Source organism: Pimephales promelas, chromosome 22 (genome assembly GCF_988280905.1).
Source record: "Pimephales promelas chromosome 22, fPimPro1.hap1.1, whole genome shotgun sequence".
Taxonomy (NCBI): Eukaryota; Metazoa; Chordata; class Actinopteri; order Cypriniformes; family Leuciscidae; genus Pimephales; species Pimephales promelas.
Window position 1 is genome coordinate 27,551,944 of NC_142790.1, and position 24,729 is coordinate 27,576,672.

Consider the following 24,729-nt stretch of genomic DNA (forward strand, 5'->3'; position numbering starts at 1 on the left):
GAAAAGAATGTAAAATTAAGGCATTCAATAGTGATCTCATACTTCTGGATATGAATATGAAATGAAATTCATTTAGAAATTATTTTTACTTTAAATTCAAACCGACTAATGTACCTCAAGAAATTAGACAAGAGTGCTATTGCTTGCTCTGTCATTATGATTGTATTTTTTTCTGTTACGTTTCTGAGTGTTATTTTGTATATGAAATACATTAAAAAAGGAACAAAAAAAATACATTAAAATTGTCTGATACATTAAAAACTCCATCCGGATGAAGCTGGGAATCTCCTGGTAACCCTAATGCCCTCCGTCCGAATCCGATTAGATTTGTTATGACTCCGAATCCTGGTAAAGGTCTAAAACCATAATAACCCATTAAACTCGCTTCACATCATTGGTTGAGAGTTGAGCCACAACACCGTTTATCCCCGCCCCTTCCCGCTTCTTCCTCTTGGCGTTGTCTGGGCAACCGAAAGAGACGCTTCACGGCTAAAGGCGCGTCGTAAACCTCGAAGGGCTCATTTCATATTTTAATGTCAAAATCATACATATGCTGCGTGAAAAACACACGGTCATAACGGCAGTGCTGAGTGGAAGAGGTCTCAGGTAACGTTAAATGACTTAAACACTCGTTATTTGAAGCGTTTTTAAAGCGGCAGGCCTCGGTGTGGATTAGCTAACACAGCTAGCGGTAGATTTACTAACATTAAACAGATGTAAACAACATTCTCCATTACATTGCACAAAAGACATTAAAAAAAGCACAAGATATCGCCACAATAGTTTCCCCAGCTGTAGAAATACAGCTCATCTACAACTTTATCCGAGCAGCAAACCGTTAAATTCGAGGAGTCACACCTAACGTTATGTAGAAATACCATGTTTTGCTCACATGCTAATACCATGTTTTAGGCTAAAACATGGTATTAGCATGTGAGCAAAACATGGTATTTCTTTAAGGCAGTATGCTAAAACTTTTAGCATACTGCCTTAAAGAAAACGTACACTACACTACCATTTAAATACGACTGTGTATGGATATGGTAAACACACAGTATGTATCAAAATACCATGGTATCATCTGAATCCTTCACTGTACCATAGTACCACCACAGTACTTTTCTATTTGGGGAATTAGCCACACTAAACCATCTAGAGATGTTGTAGCTGTCATATTTAGCTTAAGATGATCAAAATCAGATGACTGCTGTAAGATGTGCTTTATGATATGAATACAGTCTTATTATTATTATTTTTAGATCTGTAAGTCATGGCTGTGTATTTTGATCATCGTGTGGAGGCCCCTGACAGCGGTGGAGCAGCGGTCCTCATCTCATGGCACTCCAGTGTGTGTGTGCTGGCCGTGGGCTCTGTGAATGCCTCCACCGGCGGCTGTGTGGATCTTTACCTGCAACAGGTGTGTGAGATGATCTCTGCACACTCTGACCTGTTTGTTCATGCATTCTCTGCAATACTCACACAACTTGATCAAATAAACAATAATGTACGTTTTCAGGAAAACAGTATATACACAGCAGTTTAAAGGTTTGGGTCAGTTCGATTTTTTTTAATGTTTTTGAAAGATCAAAAATGTAAAAAGTATTGCAATTTAAGTAAGATGGAGTTTATTCCTGTGATCAAAGCTGTATTTTCAGCATCATTACTCAAGTCTTCAGTGTCACATGATCCTTCAGAAACAGTTCTAATATGCTGTGTATGCTGTGTGTTTGTGTCATTAGGGAGAGCATGTTGAGCTGTGTCATGTGGAACGGGGATTCAGCCCTTCGTTGTTGCAGTGGCACCCGACTAAACCCCTGCTGGCGGTGGGGTGGGAGACGGGCGAGACCATTCTCCTCTCACACCCCTCCGGAGAACACACACCCCTGCCCAACAACACACACACCGCCTGCATCACAGTGCTGGAGTGGAGCAGTAACGGCAGTAGACTGGTCACGGGGGATCAGGTCACACACATTCACCTTTATTGCATGCGTATACTTAAATATATATACAATGTAATAAATGCTAAGTGAGTCTGTATGTTTCAGGCAGGTGTAATGGCGGTGTGGAGAGTGGACGCTAGAGGGAAACTGCAGGGATCTCCTCTGATTAAACATGACTACAGTAAACCACTGACGTGCTGCATCTTCAGACCTACAGCGCCTGCTGAGTGAGGCTCATTTAACCACATCAATACCATGAACAGTTTAGTGTCTGTAATGTTCGAACTGGACTAGAGAAGAAGTTTGAAGTTGTATTTCAATTAAATTGCAGTTTAGGTTCCCTTGTGGAAAAAGAAGTGCACTTAAAGGAGTAATTCACTTTAAAAAAAACTTTTGCTGATAATTTACTCACCCCCATGCCATCCAAGATGTCCATGTCTTTCTTTCTTCAGTCAAAACGAAATTAAGGTTTTTGATGAAAACACTCCAGGATTTTTCTCCATATAATGGACTTCAATGGGGTCCAAACGGTTCAAGGTCCAAATGAGAGTTTCAGTGCAGCTTCAAAGGGCTTTAAACGACACCAGACGATGAATAAGGGTCTTATCTAGCGAAACCATCGATCATTTAAAAAATAAATAAATAAAGTTTAAGTTTTATAAGCATAAACGCTCGCCTTGCTCTGTTCTGTGATGCGCGTTCGTGACTCTCCTCGTTCATCAAAATGAGCAAATCTTTTTTCGAGTCATTTTTATGTGATTCAAATCATTTTTTTTAAAGTGAACTACTCATTTAAAACTTGTATATTTTTTGAAAACTGTACTTGAAGATAATTAATGAAATAAAAGGCCACTTGAAGGGTTACTTCACCCAAAAATGAAAATTCTGTCATTAATTACTCTCCCTCATGTCGGTCCAAACCCGTGAGACTTTCGTTCATCTTTGGACCTCACATGAAGATCTTTTTTTATGCTTTTTGTCCCTACACTTTCATGACTTAACACACCTAAGTACACTTTTAAGTGCACTTTGTAATAATTTTCAAATGAAAAGTTTGACTTTAATTATGTTTTAATAATCTTTTGTCATCCTTTAAATAAGTATACCTACTTTTATGCGTTGACTAACAAACTAAAGCTCATGTAAAGTACTTATATTGTAATTTTAACTCTTTTTTTGATATCACATGTAAAGTTATTATATATTCAGTGTACTGAATTGCCACTTGATAATACAAATGTGTCATTTCAAATATACATAACAGACAAGTTTTAATTGGAATGACATTACAAATATATTTTAGTTAACCTTAAATGCTTGTCACGTCAGTATGTTTGGCAGTACACTTTAACCATATTTAAAAAATAAATAGAAGTAACTATGTTATTACACATCAAGATAGACTTAAGTGCTACTTAAGTGGGACAAAAAGCCATCTAATTTTCAGCTAATTGCATTTTATATAAATGTAAACTAATACTTTTTCTTTCAATTGCAAGTAACATGCAATTGAGTGCTTTGCTTTGGTAAGAAAGTATCTATCTGGTATAAGAATCCTACTGTGTCTGTAGGGATGTGGCGATGCTGGCCCGCGCTGCTGTTAGCGGGGATGAAAGCGCGCTGGACATGTTTAACTGGAAGAAGAGCAATAAAGGAGCAGTGTTTGTGATGGGATCACAGGAAGGACTGGCCTTCTACATCAGTGCAGCTGATGGTGAGAGACAGCAAGACGTTTACTGATGATGATGATGATGATGATGATGTGCAGTCGCTCTGGGTTTGTTCTAACCGTGTGTGTGTGTGTTTTAGGGAGCGTGTACAGTGTGGATGAGCAGGCGCGGAGTGTGGCGTTGCTGTCTGTTGAGAGTGCGGTACAGAAGATGTGGTACTCCAAGAGGAGAGCCGTTCTCGCCGTGGTAACTGAATCTCTGCAGCTCTCTCAGTTCAGTGTTGGGCCAGAAGGGTTCACTCAGGAGATCAGTAAGGTAACAACCAATCAGATAACACCTCATATACAAGGGCTTTACGAAAACAGCCAATCAGATATCGGTATACTGCCGCAAAAAACAGACAATCGTCATATTGCTGAGATAAATGTGTATGTCAGTGTTCTTTTAATAACATTAAGATACTGTTATAGACCATTTCACAAGATGTAAACAACACTGGTCCAGAAGCACTTCCTGTTTCAGTTTTTTAACACTACATAAAAGCTGGGATAAAATACAACCAACAGAACATTTAAAACTGAATCACAAAGTTAAACAAACATCTTTAAGATGTTTTCTTTACATGTGAAATAAAGAAAACAGTTACAAACTGAAACAGGAAGTGCTTCTGGACCAGTGTTGTTTACATCTTGTGAAATGGTCTATAGTATCTCAATAATACATTTTTTTTTAAATATTTTATTTCAGTTTAAGTGAACTATAATAACCCTGGTGTGTGTGCAGGTGAAGCTCAGTAGCAGAGGAGGGCAGCACACAGACGTTGTGTGGACAGAAAACGGTTTGCTCATCACAGCATCTGGAGAACAACACATCAGGTTAACATCAAATTTTAGTCTTCTGTGTTTAGTTTTATAGTTTAAATAGAATTATTTCATAGTTTCTCAACAGTTGCCCTTAAATGTCCTTAGTGTTCTGATGATGTGTGTGTGTAGGTTGTGGGATGTGGAGTTGGACGATCATTACGCTCTGTCGCTGGATGAGTCTCTGGGCTTTGAGAAAGGAGAGCTGCTCAACTGTGTGTCCTTTTGCATTTCTAAACGTAAGACTTGCTCTGTGAAAACTCTTATCTCTATATATCATTAATCTCAAATGGAAACGCTTTTGTAACATTATACACTACTGTTCAAAAGTTTGGGGTCTGGAATCATTTTATTTAAATTATTTTTTTGGAAAGAAATTAATATTTTATTCCGAAAGGATACAAAAGCTTCAATGCTGTTCTTTTGAATTTTCTATTCATTAAAATAATCCTGAAAAAATTGTATACAACTTGTTTTTAACATTGATAATAATACTGTAAATTTGTCCTTGAGCAGCAAATCCTCATATTAGAATGATTTCTGAAAGATCATGTGACACTGAAGACTGGAGTAATGATGCTGACAATTCAGCTTTGACCACAGGTCAAAAAATTAAAAAAAAAAAAAAAAGTTATTTAATTGTAATAATTTTTCACAATATTACTGTTTTTACTGTATTTGGATCAAGTAAAACATGAAAACATCCTACCGATCTAAAACTTTTGAACAGTAGTGTATATTTATTTAAGTTTATTTGCAAATAGATTTTTTATGCAGAAACTTGAGTTAGATATACAAAATTTGGAAGATATTATTAATAAAATTAAAGATATTTTGATATTTTTACTGAAGAAAAAAAAAATCACAAAAATATATTTGATAGAATGAGTTCTTTATGACCTGGTAAAGCATTGTGTTGGTAACACTAAGGTCATTGGTTTGATTCTCATGGTGTGCTATGGCTTGAATGCACTGTATAATCCCTTTAGATAAAATATGATGTAAATGTGAACATGACTTTATGCTCACCATGTGTGTTTAATTTGAACAGAATAAGGAAACGTTTGTGTTTTTATTCAGAACTAATCTGATCTTCCTTTGCAGAAGTTCTTGCGGCAGGCACCAGCATGGGTCGTGTTGCTCTGTGGCACATGGTGACGGTGAGCGATCAGAAAGGTGACACAAAAACACAGTGGAAACTCCAGACACCAGCAGAGGTGGAAGGAAACATCTCACAGCTACAGGTACAGCACCGTTCTGAGGCTATACCAATAATGTATATAAACTCACATGTATTAGTAGCATGTCTGAAGTCTCTCTCTGTCTCCAGTGGGGCTCCAGTTCACATCTGTTGGCCGTCTGCAGCAGTAACAGCAGCAGTGTGGTGATCCTATCAGAACATGTGATGTGTTCCCATTACAGCCAGCAGATGGCGGCAGTGCAGCTCACACCAACACAGCTCGGTCTGGCCAACTTCAACACCAACACACACATCACCTTTCACACAGACACACACATCAGAGCCGTGCAAGTCACCAAGGTAACACATTCACACAAAGCCCTTTTCTAGTCTTTCCTCATTCTAATGGGCTCTATGCACGGCGGTATTTCCGGTGAAGGTGTAAGGATGCTCGATAACTTCCGCCGATCGTAGAGTCCAATGCAGTACCGAGAATTTATATTGAATTTCTTACTCCATGGTTATAATAAAGAAACTTTAGTCACAAAAACAGATAAAACAGACACCCCTCGTTGTGTTTATGCTTCTTTTTAAAATTATATTAAATAAACATAACTATATATAAAATTACATCTAAACGTATTTACGTTTCGTTTCAAAGACGGGAGGACAGTAAATATTGAAAACTCTGCCATAATCCCGTTTTCCTCGGTTTTCCTCCGCTTAAATCTCCACAACCGGAAATGGACGAGCATCCTTGCGTCAAATGCGGAACTTATGCGTGCATATAGCCCATTATCATCTCATTCTGCAAATATATAGTAATGATTTTACCATAAACATTCAAGTCAGCACCATTGTTCACAAGATGATTCACTCAGTGTATTTATTGCCAGATCAGGGAAATTTATTTTCGCAGAACAAGAAAATAAATGTGTATATATAAAATAAATAAATATAAATGTATTAATACAAATACAACACTTTCTAAATTATTTGTGTTTCTGCAGGATATGGTTGCGGTGTGGAATGGGAAATATATCACAGTGTATGAGCCATCAGGACAAACACTACGCAGCGCAGGTACTGAGACCGCATGGCAGATGTGCAGCACCACAGGATATTATATGTCAATACTAGAGTCATTATCTGTTGAATTATGTTGTTTTTTTTTTCCATCAGGTTCTTTCCAGTGCGAGTCTGCTGCTCTTGCGTTACATGATGAAAACATTTATACCATAGAACCCAACCGCGTCCAGATCCGCACACCACAGGTACACACATGCACAAGTGATGTTCTTAAACTCACGTACACATTCTTTAACATATGAAAATACACATTTTACACATTGAATGTTCACATTTCTGAGTTTGTGTTTCTTAAGTGCATGTGTGTGTGTCCAGGGCACAGTGAAACAGTTGCTGGTGTTTTCTGAAGTGGAAGGAAACCCGACACTGCTGAGTGTGTGTGGGTCTTACCTGGCTGTGGGAACAGATACGTCTCACGTCAGAGTCTTTAACCTCACACGCAGGTAAAAACACACACTCAGTTCTACACAAACGTGTAAATGTATATGAGTGTTTAATGTGTATGTTTGTGTGAACAGGGAGGCCAAACCCTTGGGCGTCACAAAGAACCTCTGTGAGCTCATTCCTGACCTGGGCGCTCTGAGATCAGTCAAATGCAACGCCAGCGGCAGTCAGCTGAGCGTCCTCGTTACACAGGTACAAAAAAAGACCATTCTTAAAGGGACCATATAATGGAAAACAGGTTTCATGCTCACAATGAATGTCGACCAAGATCATTTTTTGAAACTAAACTGCAGAAATGCAGAAAGTTGAAAATGGTCATGAAAAACATTAATATCATTGATTATCCAAATTAATGTAGAAGCAACATGAAGATGGTATGTTTTGAATATTTGTTTAATGGCATCTTTTTAAGAAGTATAGTGACGTATAGAAAACTAATACTGCTACTGATGTCTCTATTAAATAGATTTTTTTTCTCAGTTTCTAGGGATGAAATGAGTAATTATAGCCATTCAACATTACAGTATAATTGAAATCCGTCATTTTCAGGCTTTTTTAATAGGCTTAAAAATATTGTAACAACTTTTAATTTAAGTGAACTTAAAACAATCTTCACATGACCCCACTATGATAAATGTCACATTTAGTTGTGCCTTAAAAATAGTGTGTTGCACATTGTAAAATAGTGATTTTTCACTCTCTCCGTTTGAAAGAAAACTGTCTGTTCATTTTACCCCCACTAAGTTTATTTAGCGCATTCATTTTGAATGCTGTCTTGGTAAGAATATTAAGGGGTATCACTTTATTATGCGAGAGTCAATCCTCTTGATACAATGTCAGTATTGCAAGTATTGTTTATTTTTACAATTATTTTTACAATTACACCTGCATGTCTTAATCAACCGGCAGCCAATCAGAGCTTGAAACACGCTATAGATAGATGGATGGATGGATAGATAGATAGATCTTTTTATTTTTATGTGCAGGTTTTCCCAATGTCTCTGTTGTGTTTTGTGCATCGTAGGTGAACGGGCGGCCAGATAACAAAGTGTATTTCTATGACATCGAGCTGGACACGCTGTCTTACTTTGACTTTTTCACGGGGAGGCCAGAGAGCAGTCTTGCACTGTCCGACGACAGTCAAAGGTACCATGAGATGACATATTGTGGACAGAGATGATGCAAGTGCATAAAAATAAGCCAACTTTCATTGTGAAAAAATGTTTTTAAATTTAAGAACTCGATGTGAGGGGGAGTTAGCCGCCCGCTGCCCTGTTTCTCAGTTCTGGGACGAGAATGAGCCACGTCTGTTTGTGTGTGAAACAGTTCCTGTGAACTCTGACCTCCTCAGAAGTAGCCAATCACAAACAGAGAAGGTAAAACACAAAAACACAACATGATAATGAAAATGAAATTAATTTGTTTAACCCGTTAACTGGGCTTTTTTAATATATATATATATATATATATATAAACAGTGTATATATATATATATATATATATATATACGTACATTTTTAATTTTTATAAATTAAAAAAAATATATATATTTTGTAGATCCCCCCCCATAATCCATCCCCCATGTTCTCAAATCTCAGTTTAAAAAAAATCTTTAAAAGACTCCTTTTAAAAAGTGTGTTTTCATAGTTTTGGCTCATTTGCATTTTTTTTCTTTCTTTTCTTTTTAGACATTTTAATTTATTTCTTGAAATTTGATATATATTTGTAGATTCAACCCATAACATTCATAATGTCTTTAAACGACTCCTTTAAAAAAGTGTATTTTCATAGTCCTGGCTCATTTGCAAACTATTTTTTTTTTTCAAAGTTTTTCAAAGTTTCTTTTGCAAACTTTGCATTTTTAGACATTTTAATTTATTTCTTGAAATTTGACAATTGAAACCTGAATGCATTATGATGGCTAAATAAATGAGTTAAAATATATTCAAAAGGTTTTTTGTTTTCCCTGACAGGAGGACGTGATGGTGGTGACGTTCTTTGTGACACAGGAACATGGTCTCCTCCTGCAGGACTCGCAGCCTAAACCAGCTACGCTTCTCTCTCTGCTGGCTCTAGATACACCATATTACTATTACATTTGTAAGGTATGAACACATAGGAGCCCTTCATTCCCCTCCTAACTCTCTGTGAATCTGTATGCATCTCTATTTCTCACTCCTTTAAATAAGTGTTTCTGTATTTCTTGCATGCATTCTTTTATTTTTCTTATTCTTATTTTCCTTTTGACTATCCTGCTGCTCTTAAGCTCTTATTTCGGAGGGGAGGACTTGTTCTCCCTGACGTGAGTTCCATCATTATCACAATCACAATGCCAATCAACCATTTGGCAAAAGAATCATCCGTTTGATACACGTCACTCTTTCTCTCTTTATTCATCTTTCTGAATTTAGTTCAAAAGGAGTGTTTGCGTTTTGCTAAAGGTTTATCGTTAATGAATATTTCTCTCTGTCCTCTCAGCTGGGTGAGGTTGGAGATCAGGGCCAGGCGGTCTCGTCTCCCGCCGAAGCGCCCCTGGTGCCGTCGGCCCCTCAGATGGTGGTACGACGAGCCCTACGAGACTTTGTTGGGTTGGAGAGCTGCGAGAAGCAGACCCGAGACGCCATGCTGAACTTCAGCTTCTACCTCACCATAGGGGACATGGACGAAGCGTTTAAAGCCATCAAACTCATCAAGAGGTACGTGTACTCGTACACTCGCATCTTACCAACCAGAGCAATGAGGTTTATCAGTGTTTGAGCTTTTGAGTTAATCAGAGTATGTTTAAACCTCACAAGAGCTGATCTGTGAACTTGTGACCTTGATCAAGATACAACTTCAGGTCACTCCGAAACAACAGAACCTATATATATATATATATATATATATATATATAAGCAATTTAAAATACTACATATTAACACAGTATTATATAAACAATAGTAAAGTTACAGTGCTCAGAACTCTTAAAATATTCAAAAATGTCAGCAGATGAAAAGTAATTGGCTGAAGATGATAATCTCAAAAATGTAAATATTTGCCAATTAATGTCCTGGTCAATATATTGGCTCATCACAGCTAAAAATGCTGTCTAGGTAGGCAGCTTACTAGGTTTTGACACACAAACACAAGTCACTGTGAGTGAGTGAAACATCCTCTGCGTTCTGCCTGCCTGCATTCTGGGTATATGAGGAGGAGGACGTGCCAGATGGCATGCTTACCAGTGAAAAGGGAGATGTTATGTAAAATAATCTTTATCATAAAAATGATTTACTAAAGATAAATGAGGTAACGGTGAGCCAGACATTTAGATTGTGTGTGTGTTGTCATTGGTTTCAGACAATACTAAGTGCAGTTTCAGTCGTTTTTCCAGAGAGGATATGGTGATCTAAACAGACACGCACACACTGCTTTGTGTGTTTCATGTTTATAATGGGTATTGTAATTGTGCTTTGCGTGCTTGTAAGGTTACTGGTGTTTATATGTAGGTGTGTGCGGCGGCTTCCCAAAAGACGCCTTGTGTGAATGAGAGCACTAGTGTAAGAGACACAGATTTCCATGACTGTATGGGGTGTGTGTACTGTACATTCCAGCTGTATTGTTTTAGTTCATTTTAGCAACAGATGAAATGCGGAGGAGAGGAAAAGAGCTTGAGCTGAGTAATCTATTGATTCCTATCTTTAACAATCAAATTCTCAAAAACTGTGACGGATCCCTGTAGCACGTAACACATACTGTCAGATTTGTTTTAATGGCCTATAACGTTTCACCTTTTGAACGTTAGTTCACCAAAAAATCTGTATGACTTTCTTGAAACAATAAAACCAAGGGATCAGAGGCTGTAAAGCTCCAAATAATAATTAAAAGACATCATAAAAGTATTTTCTTTGTGACTTGTGTGCTATATTCCTAAAGTAATACACAAATATATTCAATATGGCATATCAAGATACATCATATTTGCTAGCCATTTCGCCACCCCATGTATGAATGAGGAAGCAAGGTTTCAGAATTACAACAGAAAATACATTTTTACGTTCGGTCTGTTTCTCACACAGATCTATCGTATGACTTCATAAGACTTGGAATATAGTGCACGTGTCATATGCACCACTTTTATTATACGTTTTGGTGCTTTTTGTCTTATTTGAAGATTGACAAGACAACCCCTGGTGACTTCATGCTTTCACTGAATGGGAAAGAGCAAGTGTGAATAGAATAAAATACAAAATAATTGACCAATTGACCGTTATCAATAAAATAACTATGAATAAAAAGCAAGAATATCAGCTCACCTCATACATTCATGTAATTCATATGAATATGTTCTACATGCATTAATTATTTGAATGCATGATGTATCAACATACTGTATTTTTGTGTTATTTAAAAGAAATATTATCAAAAATACAGTAAAAATATAATATTTTTAAAAAGATTTATTACACCTTAAAAATAAGTTTTTTTCTTTTGTAATATATTTTAAAATATAATTTATTCCTGTGATCAAAGTCCAGTCTTCAGTGTCACACGATCCTTCAGAAATCATTCTAATATGATGTTTTTCTGTTCAAGAAACATTTCTTGTTATTATTATCATTATTAATAATGTTTTTTTTTTAACATTACTACTACTGTTATTATACTATTTACCATTTTTGAGGAAAACGTGAACATTTTGTCAAAATACTTTGTGCATGATTAAGGGCTAGTTCACCTAAAAATCTAAAATGTTATTTATATACAGACTTTTTTTGATTTTGATTTTTAGGTGAACTATCCCTTAATAATGCTAATAGTTTCTTTGCATGTAGTAACATTAATAATACTCATGTTACCGTCATCCAAGGAATCAGGGGGTCGTGTGTGTGTGTGTGTGTGTCTCCATTCATTTCCTCTCATTCAGACTGCCCTTGACTCTGTGCTCACCGATCTCACACATACAGTCAATCCCAGAACAACCCTTTTGTGTGTTGAATGGCTTTGTTTATTACTTTAATAACATTATATCAGTCCCGCTCAGGGTGAAATGTGAAATTTTAATAAAATACTTAATATACCTCTTTATTATACACATATATGGGTACCACAGGCACAGGTTAACAAGTATTGTGTCTACTGTATACTGAACTGGTATGGTTCCAGTTTATCATACAATAATGACCAGTTTCAGATCATCTCCTTCTTAATGGTTACTATGCAGAGTTTCCTCATTGATGTCTTGTAGATTATATCATATCGTCACATGGAGATGCATGGAGATAAATGAACAGGCAGAAGTCACTAAAATATTTTTGGTACCAAATGCCCAGACCTGCACCGAATCTGCTCCACCAGATTTCCATCTCATCTCCTCACATATTAGATTGAATATTTTGAATAATTTGACAATACTATCAACTCTGTTTAACACATTTTACTATATTTGGGTGTCATAACGCCTCACAGTAAAGAAAAGATGATATTTTGTTTAAACAAAATGAAGCAATTAATCAAATGTAAGCAAAATATCTACCTGAAAAGTTTGAATTGAATTTAAATAGTCCTAAAATAGACTTATATAATATTTTGGAGCAAAAATGTGATCTGTGATGTGTGAAATTCACCAATATAAATGCATTCTTAAATTAGCACTGAAACTGTGTATAAAAGTGCAGACTCCATGCCGGTCTGTAAATGACTCTATCCAAATGACCTGGGAGCAATATTCAATGCCTAGACTTCTTTTGAAATCTGCATGTTTCTTAGAACTATAAAAGATACATGTGCTTTTACTTTCTCATAAGTGCACTTTATGAACATAAACGTGTCAAGATCCAGCTTGATCTTCATCTGTCAGTTATATTCTTTACAATCCACAGTCCTGCTTCTGTGTTTAAAGGAATGTCCAAAGTCTTTCATTCAGTCTGAAGCAAGGTCACTTGATCAAAACCCTTGTCCTTAAAGGGACAGTTCACCCAAAAATGAAAAAGTTTCTGGTAATTCGCTCGCCCTCAGGCCATCCAAGATGTTGGCGTCTTTTTTTTCAGCATTCAGCAACTGAAACCGAAGTCCTTGGTGATTAATATAAGGCAAGTCACTTTGAGAGTCAACAAACGATCGTTTCGCTTGTATCATCAGTGTATCATCAGGAGCCACTGGTATTAATTTTGTTTTGCCTGTATGTGTTTTTTTTTTTTTTTACTCAATGACGGTTTTACTCATTGACTTGCATTAGAGGAATCACCAAGGACTTCGGTTTCAGCTAAAAATCCTCTTGACTGAAGAAAAAAAGACAAGATGGCCTGAGGGCGAGTTCATTAACAGCACATTTTCATTTTTGCGTAAGCTGTCCCTTTAAGCAGAAGATCAATTTCACATACAATGATTGAAATCCTCTCCATGGGCTTTTGTGTCCATCCCATCTAAATATCCATCATCCCCTTTGTCTCAGGTGAGATGTGTCTTTGTGTGTCAGCACGGTGACTCTACGTAGTCATTGTCCAGGCGTGGCCTGAAGGGTGTGGTCAAAGATCGACTGATGACAATGACAGAGGGTGACAGACAGTCGTCACGGCGATGCAGAATATTCCAGATTAGCATGGCAGCTGCTAGCGTGGCAAACAAGCATGCAGCGATGTTTACGTAGCAAGAGTAGGACAGGTGAGTGTAGGGGCCAATCCTGTAGAATGTCACGAGGCCGATCACCAGCACAAAACCTGCAGAGACAGACAGACAGGATCGAATTTCAGAAGAAAGTATAGCCAAAGGCCCAAAGCATCACTTGTAATTTGTAATTTTTAGGATGCATGCGTTTAGAAAATAGTGTGAATTTTCATTTCATGCCGACTTATCACGTTATTATTATTATAAAATATCTAGAAGATTAGCATTTAATCTGTGAGGTGGCTTCAGTTTTTTTTTTTTTTTTTTTTTTTGGTTGGCTGAAAATTTTTATCTATGAATTTTTGTTCCAAATATCACCATTAAATTTCAATGGGTTATATAGAGGATAAAAATCAAATCATACCTGAATTAGGCTTTTATTGAAATTAAGGGTGTTGAATATCATACTTACCCCTTTAAAATGATCTTTCTGACACAATATTAAAGTGAGCGATCAAAGAAAAAAAAATGTAGACCATATTTCTTTAATGACCTTTTCCTAGATTTTAAGGTTTTTGAAATTATGAATTTGCCTGAGCTTTTTAACTTTTAAAATTTGGGAAATTTACACTTTTATACATTTTTATAAAATCTTCAGATTAATTTCTCTTAATGCATTTTACTGGTCTTGTTGTGAACAATTCTTCCATGCAGTTTATATATATATATATATATATATATATATATGTATATATATTAAAATGTTGCCTTCATAGTCTTTAATCAAAATGTTATAGCTTGTATTTTTTGTGATATGCTCACTTGACGGATACCTTGTTGGTCTTCAGTTAAAAAAGGAGTAGTTCACTTTTAAAAAAAACTTTTGCTGATAATTTACTCACCCCCATGTCATCCAAGATATCTATGTCTTTCTTTCTTCAGTCAAAAAGAAATTAAAGTTTTTGATGAAAACATTCCAGGATTTTTCTCCATATAATGGACTTCAATGGGAACCAAACGGTTCAAGGTCCAAAAGAGAGTTTCAGTACAAACTGTTCAAAGTGCTTTAAACGATTTCAGGCGATGAATAAGGGTCTTATCAAGTGAAACAATCGCTCATTTTAAAAAACAAATAACAAAGTTTAAGTTTTATAAGCTCAAATGGTCTCCTTGCTCTGTTCTGTGATGCGCTTTCGTGGCTCCTATTCGAACTCGTTCATCAAAATGAACGAATCTTTTCCCGAGTCAACTTGTTCATTTCGTTGAACCAAATGACACGAAAAAATATTTGTTCAATTTTATAAACGAGTTTGAACAGGAGAGTCACGAACGTCACAGAGCAGAGCAAGACCATTTAAGCTTATAAAACTTAAACTTTGTTATTTTTTTTAATGAGCGATCGTTTCATTTGATAAGACCCTTATTCATCGCCTGATATCGTTTAAAGCCCTTTGAACAGTTTGCGCTGAAACTGTCATTTGGAACTTAAACCGTTTGGACCCCATTGAAGTCCATTATTTGGAGAAAAATCCTGGAATGTTTTCATCAAAAACCTTAATTTCTTTTCAACTGAAGAAAGAAAGACATGGACATCTTGGATGACATGGGGGTGAGTAAATTATCAGCAAACGTTTTTTTTTAAAAAGTGAACTACTCCTTTAAGTCAGAGCACATGTTTTTGAGCTGCACATTCTTCTTTTGCACACACTCCCAAAGCTGTTTCTCATAGACTTTTATTGTAAGTGCATTACTGTGAACACCATTCGTATTTGTTTTTTTACTAACCGAATTATTTTCTTTGGTATTAGACGGCATGTCACGTAGCTGACCATAGAGCCTGAACCTGAAACATTCCTTTAATTCATCACAACCATAATAATAGTTCAATCCTCTTCCCTTTTGACTGATTTGAGTTGGTTTCGACTAATAGGAGTAGTGCGTCTCCCACTTCCTGTAAAGACTCCGAGTACATGTGTTATTAATAACTGTGGCCTGAAAACACAACAGTAGATTCCCAGAAATACAGAACGCAGAGGATGTGAGATGAATTGAGTGCAGGAGAGCAACGAAATGGAAAAAGTTACAGGATTCAGCTCATGTTACACGCGTGTTTTATTTAGGCAGAAGCAAGAGCGAGCGAGTCATTTGTTCATTCTGTTTTTATTCTGAATGCAGCTTTTTTTGGCCCGATGTCATCCCCTTTCCTTCCTTCTCTCCTCTATCCTTCCATTCTTCCTTCCTTCCCTCCATTTCATTCAGTTTCATCTGACGATTCTTACTCACACACGCTCGTACAATTGAACCAGAACACGATGTACTGCATTGTACATAACAGACTCGATTAAATTGATATCAGGAACAGATGTTTTTTTTCTCTCTCTCTCCCTCACTTTCTTTCTCATGTTTATTCTTGATTGGTTTTATTGACAGGCAGCAAAAGTTAGTTTTAGTTTTTGATATATTAAAAGAAAAACCCTTTCAGATCCATTTAGTTGTTTGTAGACTGTAGTCTAACAGAAAAAACACTCATGAAATACATGATGTTTACAGACCTGATCCAAATCACATCCATATATGCACCCTAGTCCAGTTTTAGAAATGTATTTCCGTCAGATTATATTTCAAGGTTTTTTTTTTGTCATTTTGGATCATGACATCACACACAGAGTGCAGTCAGCTGTCTGAATCCACTTTTGTACACTCATGTGGCATTCGGTGTGTATTTAAAGTTTAAAGTTTAACAGGTGTGTGGTTTCCGTTGCGATTTGTAAATGGAGACTCTGACACTTACTGTATGTTGTCTAATTCACATAATGAGTTCAGAACTGTGGTGAGATGTCATGATGGACTTGAGCAGAGGTGAAATTTCTCTTTTATAACTATAATGTAGATCTACCAAACATTGTCTGAACAAATGGATTTAATTCTGTCTAGTAGATTACACTGTTAATCAATCAGATTTTTTAAGTAGGTTTTTATTAGAGGTAGACCGATTAATCGGCCGATTTTTGGCATTTTTTTAACATAATCGGCATCAGCCAATATCCAAGTATATCAAGCCGATTATTAACAAACAAAACAAACCAAAAATACATGTTTCCGGACATTTTTTGAGAGAATAAAATGTTTTTGTTGAGAAAGTTCGTCTATGTTAAGTAATTATCATTTCTTTTACATTTTATCTTTCAAATAGAGGTTAAAAACCAAACAAATATCGGCCGAAATAAATCGGCAGCATTAATCGGCCGAACCGGATTTCAAAAGATCGGTATCGGCATTGGCGTGAAAAAAACCATATCGCTCAACCTCTAGTTTTTATTTGACTGAAGTAATATTACATTTAGTCAGTCATTAGTTGTTTCCAAAATGACACCCTATGTGCTTATGTACTCAATCGAGTAGTGCCAGTTGAGTGCATGAAGTCCAACGTTTTTCAGTAAATCAAGTGCATCATCCGGGTTTTAAAAGAGTGCTTTTTCTATTTGGAGTTTTCAGCGTGAACTCACTACTCATAAAACGGCATAGAATAATGCATAGTTGCACTAATTGGGACGCACTTAATGGATGGAAGCATCTATGTTCTACAGTAGGTGGTTTCTAGGACTTTGCTAGGTTTTTCTATCCAGGTGATGTTGCACAGTGGTTGCTAGAATATTCTCTGTTGCTGATTGTACTGATTCTTCAATGAGGGAATATGACATTTAGTCAGTCATTGACGTCCTGACCGCAATCGGGGTGAAAACATCATGTCAAGGATTCAGACAAACATCAATCATATGTTCTTGATCATTTTTCTTGCATAAGGATGTCACAATTATGTTGTTGTCCTAGGTGATCACTGGCTTCCGGTAATGTTCGTACGCGAGTAGGGTTGGGTATCGTTTGAATTTGAACGATTCTGATTCCGATTCCAATTCCTTGTTTCGATTCCGGTTTCTAGCGATTCTCGATTCCGATTCTTTTAAGAGGCAGGGTCAAAAAAGTTTAGCTAACCTTGCTAACCAATGGCCTTTCTGAAGGAAATACTCCTTCTGTAAAAATACTCTTTTTGTTGATTTCGTTATTTTTATAAAAGTGAAGCCACACTTTGGATCGCCGACGTAAGTTACTCATGTTCGACTCGCGTGGTTATGCCAACACTTCCGGTAGACGCTTCTTCGTTGGTGTTGTTCAGTGGTTTCTTCTTCCGCTCGGTGGACTGCGAATATCGAAAGGATGTTGGAATAGCATACGTTTACCTCTCGCGATCGTCTTCTCTTATATATTCTCTAATTTTAGGCTTCTAATGTGTGACCATTGTTTTGTTTTGCTCTATCCTCTATGATTCTGCGTACATGATGCTTCGGGTCAGAGGTCACTCTTCCACCAGAACTAGACTCGTGTACGGCCGTTACCTCATGCAAGTGATTATGGTTTATAAAGTTATAAATATGGATATTTTTCTCACAAAAACACATGGCTTTGCTTCAGAAGGTCTTTATTAACCCACTGGAGTCATATTGGATTACGTTTATGATGGATGGATGCACTTTTTTGGGCTTCAAAATCTGTGGTACCATTCAATCCCATTATAAAGCATGGAAGAGCCAGGAAATTTTTTTAATATAACTCCCGATTTTGTTTGTCTGAAAGAAGAAACTCATTTATATATACACCTAGGATGGCTTGAGGATGAGTAAATAATGGGATGACGTTCATTCTTGGGTGAACAAACCCTTTAACACAAAGTAATTTTGAAAAGTTTGAAATTAAGGACACAAGAAACTAGCCTTGAACGATCATCAAGTCCCTGTTCAATGGCACCGTTGTGTAAAATGTGTCTAGTCAGCACACTTAAACTGTGCAATTGCCTTTGCCTGGGTTACGTATGGATGTTTATAAAGACTTGATGGTTTGCCTGCATCTGATTGGGTTTCCCCCGTTTACTTCAGGGAAGCAGTTTGTGCTTGTTTATAATTTATATGGCAGCACGAGGACATGATTGTTTTCATTTTGTCAGACATAGTGTGTTCCTTGAGATTGTGTAAACAGACACAGTATTGCAGGGACAGTTAATCAGGACACTTGTTTCCTCTACCCGTAACACACACACAGCACACAGCACACATTTTGAGAGATTCTAGAACTGTCCTGATGAAATATGTCCCTCCGTGGCGTCACACACATCCACTTTTCTTTCTTCTGTGTCGGTCTGCGCTTCTTGAGATATCATCAATTCCCGTTCAAGTCCATGTCTAATAACTCTGACACTCGGCCACCCCACTCCTTACTGTCACACACCCCCTCCCCGTCTTTCCTCTGCGGCTCTGGGTTTGCATAACAGGTAGTTACAGACACTTCCTCGTCCTGAGCAGGGATATCCTGGCGCCTGACTGTCGCTCTCTGGAGCTGTGCGGCGGCCGCTGGTGCTCTGGACCCCGTTTAGCTAAATATAGCTATTGTCACACTTAAAACGACGCACACATACACAGGCAGTTGCTGTACTGATATACTACACTAGTAGCAGACCACCATCGTAGCACTACATCACAAAAGCCAGACCATGGAGTCACTGACATCTTTGATGAATAACTTTTTCTAATAACACAGGAAATGTTCAGGGTGGCTATAAAAAATGACCCGGGGTTAAGAAAACAGCGGGTGTGATCAAAGAATTCTTATTAACTACATTTTTTACATGTATGAATAAAACGTCATGCTTCGAGTCGTGCTTGGCTGTGCAAAACTTGGTGCTGGGGTGTTTTGGGTGGTTGCTAAGGTGTTGCTAGGTGCCTGCTAGGGTACTCTAGTAGGACAGCATGTTTGATTAAATTAAAACTGAAATCACAACATGGCTTAAATAATTAAATCGCCATGGCTATGAGTTAATTAAACAAATTCATGATATGAAATTGCGATTAGATTTTTTTCACCCAAATCTGGGTGGTTGCTTAGGTGTTGCTAGGGTGATGGTTAGGGCTAGGTAACCACCTAGGTTGTTCTGGGTGGTTAGTAAGACATTGCTATAGTGTTCTAGGTTGTTGCTAGGGTGTTGTTATGGGCAGTTGCTAGGTTGTTGGTAAAATGTTCAAGGTGTTTTGTAATGGCCTTTTATTTATTTATAAGATACTCCATGTTTTGTGATTTAGGTGGGTACTAGGGCGTTGTTAGATGGATGCTACACTCTTAGAAGAAAAGGTTCTATATAGAACCGTAAAAGTTTCTATCAGCGCTACGTATTTGGAACCCCTAAAAGTTTCTATACACTCTTAAAAAAGGGTTCCTCTGGGTTCTATATAGAACCCTGGGGTTCCATACTTGGCCAATAGAACCTTTTACCAAAAAAATGGTTCTATATAGAACCATTTTGGAGTTCCATATATGAAGCGGGGGATGGAACCATTTCTGGTTCTAAATAGAACCATTTCTTCTAAGAGTGTAGGGTTTTCTGGAAGGTTTCTAGGGTGTTGCTGGGATTTTCTATGTGGTTGCTAGTGTGTTTTGGGTAGTTGCTAGGATGTAACTAGGGTGTTCTGAGTGGTTGCTTGGGTGTTGCTTGAATGTTCTGGGTGTTTTGTTATGTTCTTTTATTTATTTATAAAACACGCCATCAATTTGCAGATCATGCAGATTAAGAATGCCAGTCGAGTCAGCATTTAAACATCCATGCAGATGAAGGATGCGCAAACCATTCAAAATGAACACGCGATAAAACGAGATAACATCACAGCCAGCACACTTTCATGGGACATCAGCAGCGTGTTTTGAAGAGACGGGCCTCCGTTCGTCCCAAATGGGAGTTAATTTAATTTGTCAGCGGGCTTCTGGCCAGGACTCTGTTGTTTCCTGTTGAATTGTGTGTAGTCGCTGCGCTCAGGCTGCTATGCTTTGTTGATGTTAGTTCTGTTATAGATCCTCAAAGCTCCATCTTTCCTTTCCCAAAATGCAGAACAACAAACATAGGACAATAGAGGCCGTATCTCTAAGGACAGACGGCTTAGATATTAAAGAACTAATGTGTTATTTGAAGGTGGGCGTGTTGTGTTTCTGTCAGGCTTAGTGAAGCTCCTCAAAGAGGCTGTTAGTGTTTGTACAAACTGGCTTGCACACTTACTGGCTAACTGGAACAGGGCTGCGATGGCCTCCTCCCACCACTGAGAATCCTGGGTAATGTGGCTTATCTCCAATAACCCAAACAGGAAGATTAGCTGACCCACGGTCAGAGCCACCGTAGCCATCAGGTTACATGCCCGCATCATGTCAAACTGAACTGTAAACAGAAAAGAGAAACTGGTTTGTGATTCAAACCCAACATGTACATGGACTGAAAATAAAATCCACTCTGAAATTTCACAAGTAATTACAAAGAAATGGCAAGTTAAGTTTAATTAAGCATGAAATAACTTTAAAGGGATACTCATACTCAATCATTTTACAACTCCCCCAGAGTTAAACAGTTGAGTTTTACCGTTTTCAAATCCATTCAGCCGATTTTCTGATATTTATTAGAATATCAGTAACCAGACAGTTTCTGGTCTCATTGACTTCCATAGTAGGAAAAAATATACTATGGAAGTCAATGAGACCAGAAACTGTCTGGTCACTGATATTCTAATAAATATCAGAAAATCGGCTGAATGGATTTGAAAACAGTAAAACTCAACTGTTTAACTCTGGGGGAGTTGAAAAAATGAGCCTATTTCCAAAAAAAGTGGAGTATCCCTTTAAAAAAGCATGTTTTACATTGTGTATGAGCAGGTGTGTGTGTGTGTGTGTGTGTGTGAGGGTAGAACATCTGAATCATTGTAAGGAAGATCCAGCTGCAGATGTGCATGAGACACAACTTTGCCAATGTGGGTGTCACTTCCTGAAAGACACAATCCTTCACTGTGTCCATCCGTTTCCTATTTCTAAATCAGGATAGATGGACAGACGTGCCAGGCTGCATGATACAGGCCAGCAAATCTCCAGTGAGAGTTGCCATGGTTTAATACTAGCCAGACAACCACTAGGCATGTCCTTCATTTGAGGAGGACTCTTAAGCTAAGTTTTTTATGAATGCAAGCAGTTCATACACGCAATCATATACATAAAATATCTGTGAAAAAATGTAACACTTTTTGACAAATTTTGTGGCTTTTGAAAGCGTTACCCCTTCATAAAATTTTATATATATATTTATTTATATGGGTGGTGATGGCGCAGTGGATAAGACACATACCTGTGGATGATTTTAGATGATTTTATCTATTTATACCTTTTATCATAAAAATATTTGTGTGTTTAATTTTGGTTACCCAATAGAATTACATGTACCTTATCTTGACCCTGTATTGTCTTATTGTGTTTCACTGTATTTTGTAAATTTGTCTCCTGTGCCTTGTCTATTTATTGTGTAACTTATTGTTGTCTTGCACTTTTTTTCACCTTATCTTGGCCAGGTCGCCGTTGTAAATGAGAATTTGTTCGCAATCGGCCTACTTGGTAAAATAAAGGTTAAATAAAAATAAATAAATAAATACCTGTGGTGTGAGACCCGGGTTCGAATCCACTGCGAGACACCAATGTGTCCCTGAGCAAGACACTTAACCCCTAGTTGCTCCAGAGGCGTGCGACCTCTGACATACATAGCAATTGTAAGTCGCGTCAGCTAAATGAATAAATGTAAAATATATATATATATATATATATATATATATATGAAGAGTTCAGATGCAAAAGCCTTTAAGTGCAATTTGAAATTTTCTTCTAAAATGATTATTTTTTATCAAGCTTGTATATTTAAGTTCAGTAATTTCACTTAAATGGTAATGAAGATTACCTATTAATTGTCATTTAAGTGAAATTACTGAACTTAAATATACAAGCTTGATAAAAATGGTCATTTTAGAAGAAAATTTCAAATGGCATTTAGAGGCTTTTGCATCTGAACTCTTCATATATATAAATATATATATATAACATTTAAAACATTTTGTGGAGTGGTAACACTTTAAATAATAACTTACTGAAAGTTATTTTAAAGTAACGTGAAACATTAGCAAAGTTGATGTTCACTTAAATATGAAATATATTTATGAAACATGTACACTATGGACATTTTATATATTTTTTAGTGTTTAATGTCAGACATTAATTTTGTATCATGCTTGGCACTGAAATAATATACACATAAAATATTATGATTTATGTTCAGTAAAATTTCTAATTGAATGTACATGATACGTTGAAAATTAAAATATTTCTGTTAAATTAGTAGCATTAAAAAGTTCATAAATCTGTTGATTTGCTGCATTTCCCTCACACGCTCTAGCTGCATCACGGAGACTCACGTTTGACAGTGCTGCGTGACTCCTGGTACCCCGCGAACTCCGATCCCCAGCTGAGTCTCTGGCACGGTGTGAGCTCGTGAGTGTGCGTGTCCTCGTGCGCACACGCTCTCCAGAGCCCGACGCTTCTCCTCCGCCCGTCCTCCAGCACCTGTAACACCCAGTTAGAGCTGAACGTCGCCACGTTGTTGAGCACCAGAGAAAGCAGGGCCACCGCCGCCGCCACCGCCACCAGCCTGCGAACGGCCATACGCCTCTCAAACACCTGAAACGTCCACGGGTACACGTGCACGCTAAACGCAGAGCGGCATGAACGCTGTGAGAGGTTAGCTAGAGGACATCGCCACTCATTCTTGTGTCTTGAGGAGTCTCTAGCCCTCTTCCTCAGAGTCCGGGACCGATGCTGCTCGTAGGGCTGGACGCTGGACCTCCAAGGCCATCACATAAACAAGAAATCCTCGTCCTTTCTCTGTCTGTTCCTCCCCCTTTCTCCTGCAGATGTGCGCTGGGTCGGTTTTTTTCTCCCGCTGAGGAATGTCTACGTGATGCGGTCTCTGTGCTTTTTGTTCTTTCTCACTCGTTTATCTCAGATTACTCATCCTAACCAGTTTCCCATGTTCACAAGCGTGTGTACTTCATCCCTGAAAAGCTGAGGAGAACTGTGAGGGTAGGGAGTACTTGGGAATACATCTCTCTCTCTCTCTCTCTCTCTCTTTCTCTCTCTGTGGCTAACATGTTACTCCAGCTACAGGATGTGTTTCCTGGAAGGAAAACAGACAGAACAGAATGCAACGCCGTCCTCTTTCTCTCTTTGACTCAGTGAGAGGTTTATTAATGGAGCGGGAGATGTAACATCATGTATTTAGTGAAATTTACCTGTAGCACTAAGTATTAAAGTTCAGCTTGCACTCCAGACATGAATGATTTCCTCAAATACTGTGTTATTGAGGAGAGCTGTTCTGTTATAGTGGGCAAAGGAACCTTTTTCACCTGCTGGACCATAAAACAAGTGAAAAAAAAAATCCTACAGATGTACATTGAAGAAGCCACATAGCCAAAACAATGTAAAAATTGACTTAAAATCTTCATTTTTATCCATTAAAGGGATGAATCATAAATCATACTACTGGTTGGATTTGGTTCTCTCTCTACTTTTCTGTTGTTCTGGGCCCCCAAAGATTCAGGGAATTTCCTGGTGCTTAACTCTAATAAACAGCCCACATCTGTATCTACTAAAGCCGAACGGAGCGAAAAAGACGAGAGAACTGGGGGATTTTGACTAAATAAAGACCAGATGGGACTGGATGAAAAAAGGAGCGAGGGCACGAAGGGCCAAGCGAGTGGGAGAGAGGGAATGTGGGAGAGAGAGAGTGTTGGGTGTTGATGGGGTCATTCCATGCATAGCTGAAACGGTTCGCTCATGAGGTGGAACGAAAGGAGAAAGAGCAGAAACACTCAAAGTGCAGCTGCTGAGTGCTGAAGAGACAAAAGACTGCGCTAACATCATCTTTAACACATCCTCACACCATTTTAAGACAGATCTGATGCTTTGTTGTTTCAGTGCATGTATCCACACTTTTATACAGTGCAGATCTTAAAGGAGTAGTTCACGTTAAATAATTTACTCACCCCCATGTCATCCACGATGTCATG

The 24,729-nt window shown here is 37.7% G+C and overlaps 2 protein-coding genes across 2 annotated transcripts in view; one reads left to right on the forward strand and one right to left on the reverse strand.

The window, feature by feature from the left end:
• The first annotated feature begins 444 nt into the window (after window positions 1-444).
• ift140 (intraflagellar transport 140 homolog (Chlamydomonas)) overlaps window positions 445-24,729 on the forward strand; it is a 32,922-nt gene continuing 8,637 nt past the window's right edge. The window contains exons 1-18 of the mRNA XM_039671999.2: window positions 445-606; window positions 1,260-1,417; window positions 1,740-1,964; window positions 2,049-2,170; window positions 3,515-3,657; window positions 3,753-3,928; window positions 4,397-4,488; window positions 4,606-4,712; window positions 5,578-5,717; window positions 5,804-6,013; window positions 6,664-6,736; window positions 6,836-6,927; window positions 7,058-7,185; window positions 7,261-7,378; window positions 8,211-8,332; window positions 8,424-8,562; window positions 9,160-9,291; window positions 9,665-9,882. Of these exons, the coding sequence (XP_039527933.2) occupies window positions 1,271-1,417; window positions 1,740-1,964; window positions 2,049-2,170; window positions 3,515-3,657; window positions 3,753-3,928; window positions 4,397-4,488; window positions 4,606-4,712; window positions 5,578-5,717; window positions 5,804-6,013; window positions 6,664-6,736; window positions 6,836-6,927; window positions 7,058-7,185; window positions 7,261-7,378; window positions 8,211-8,332; window positions 8,424-8,562; window positions 9,160-9,291; window positions 9,665-9,882 (2,384 nt within the window). The 5' untranslated portion in view covers window positions 445-606; window positions 1,260-1,270. The remainder of the gene's footprint in view (window positions 607-1,259; window positions 1,418-1,739; window positions 1,965-2,048; window positions 2,171-3,514; window positions 3,658-3,752; window positions 3,929-4,396; window positions 4,489-4,605; window positions 4,713-5,577; window positions 5,718-5,803; window positions 6,014-6,663; window positions 6,737-6,835; window positions 6,928-7,057; window positions 7,186-7,260; window positions 7,379-8,210; window positions 8,333-8,423; window positions 8,563-9,159; window positions 9,292-9,664; window positions 9,883-24,729) is intronic.
• tmem204 (transmembrane protein 204) lies at window positions 13,378-23,848 on the reverse strand. The gene is made up of 3 exons (XM_039672000.2): window positions 23,080-23,848; window positions 20,862-21,017; window positions 13,378-13,881 (listed from the first exon to the last, which is right to left on the reverse strand). The coding sequence occupies exons 1-3, from the start codon at window positions 23,324-23,326 to the stop codon at window positions 13,637-13,639; spliced, it is 648 nt and encodes a 215-aa protein (XP_039527934.1). The 5' UTR covers window positions 23,327-23,848; the 3' UTR covers window positions 13,378-13,636.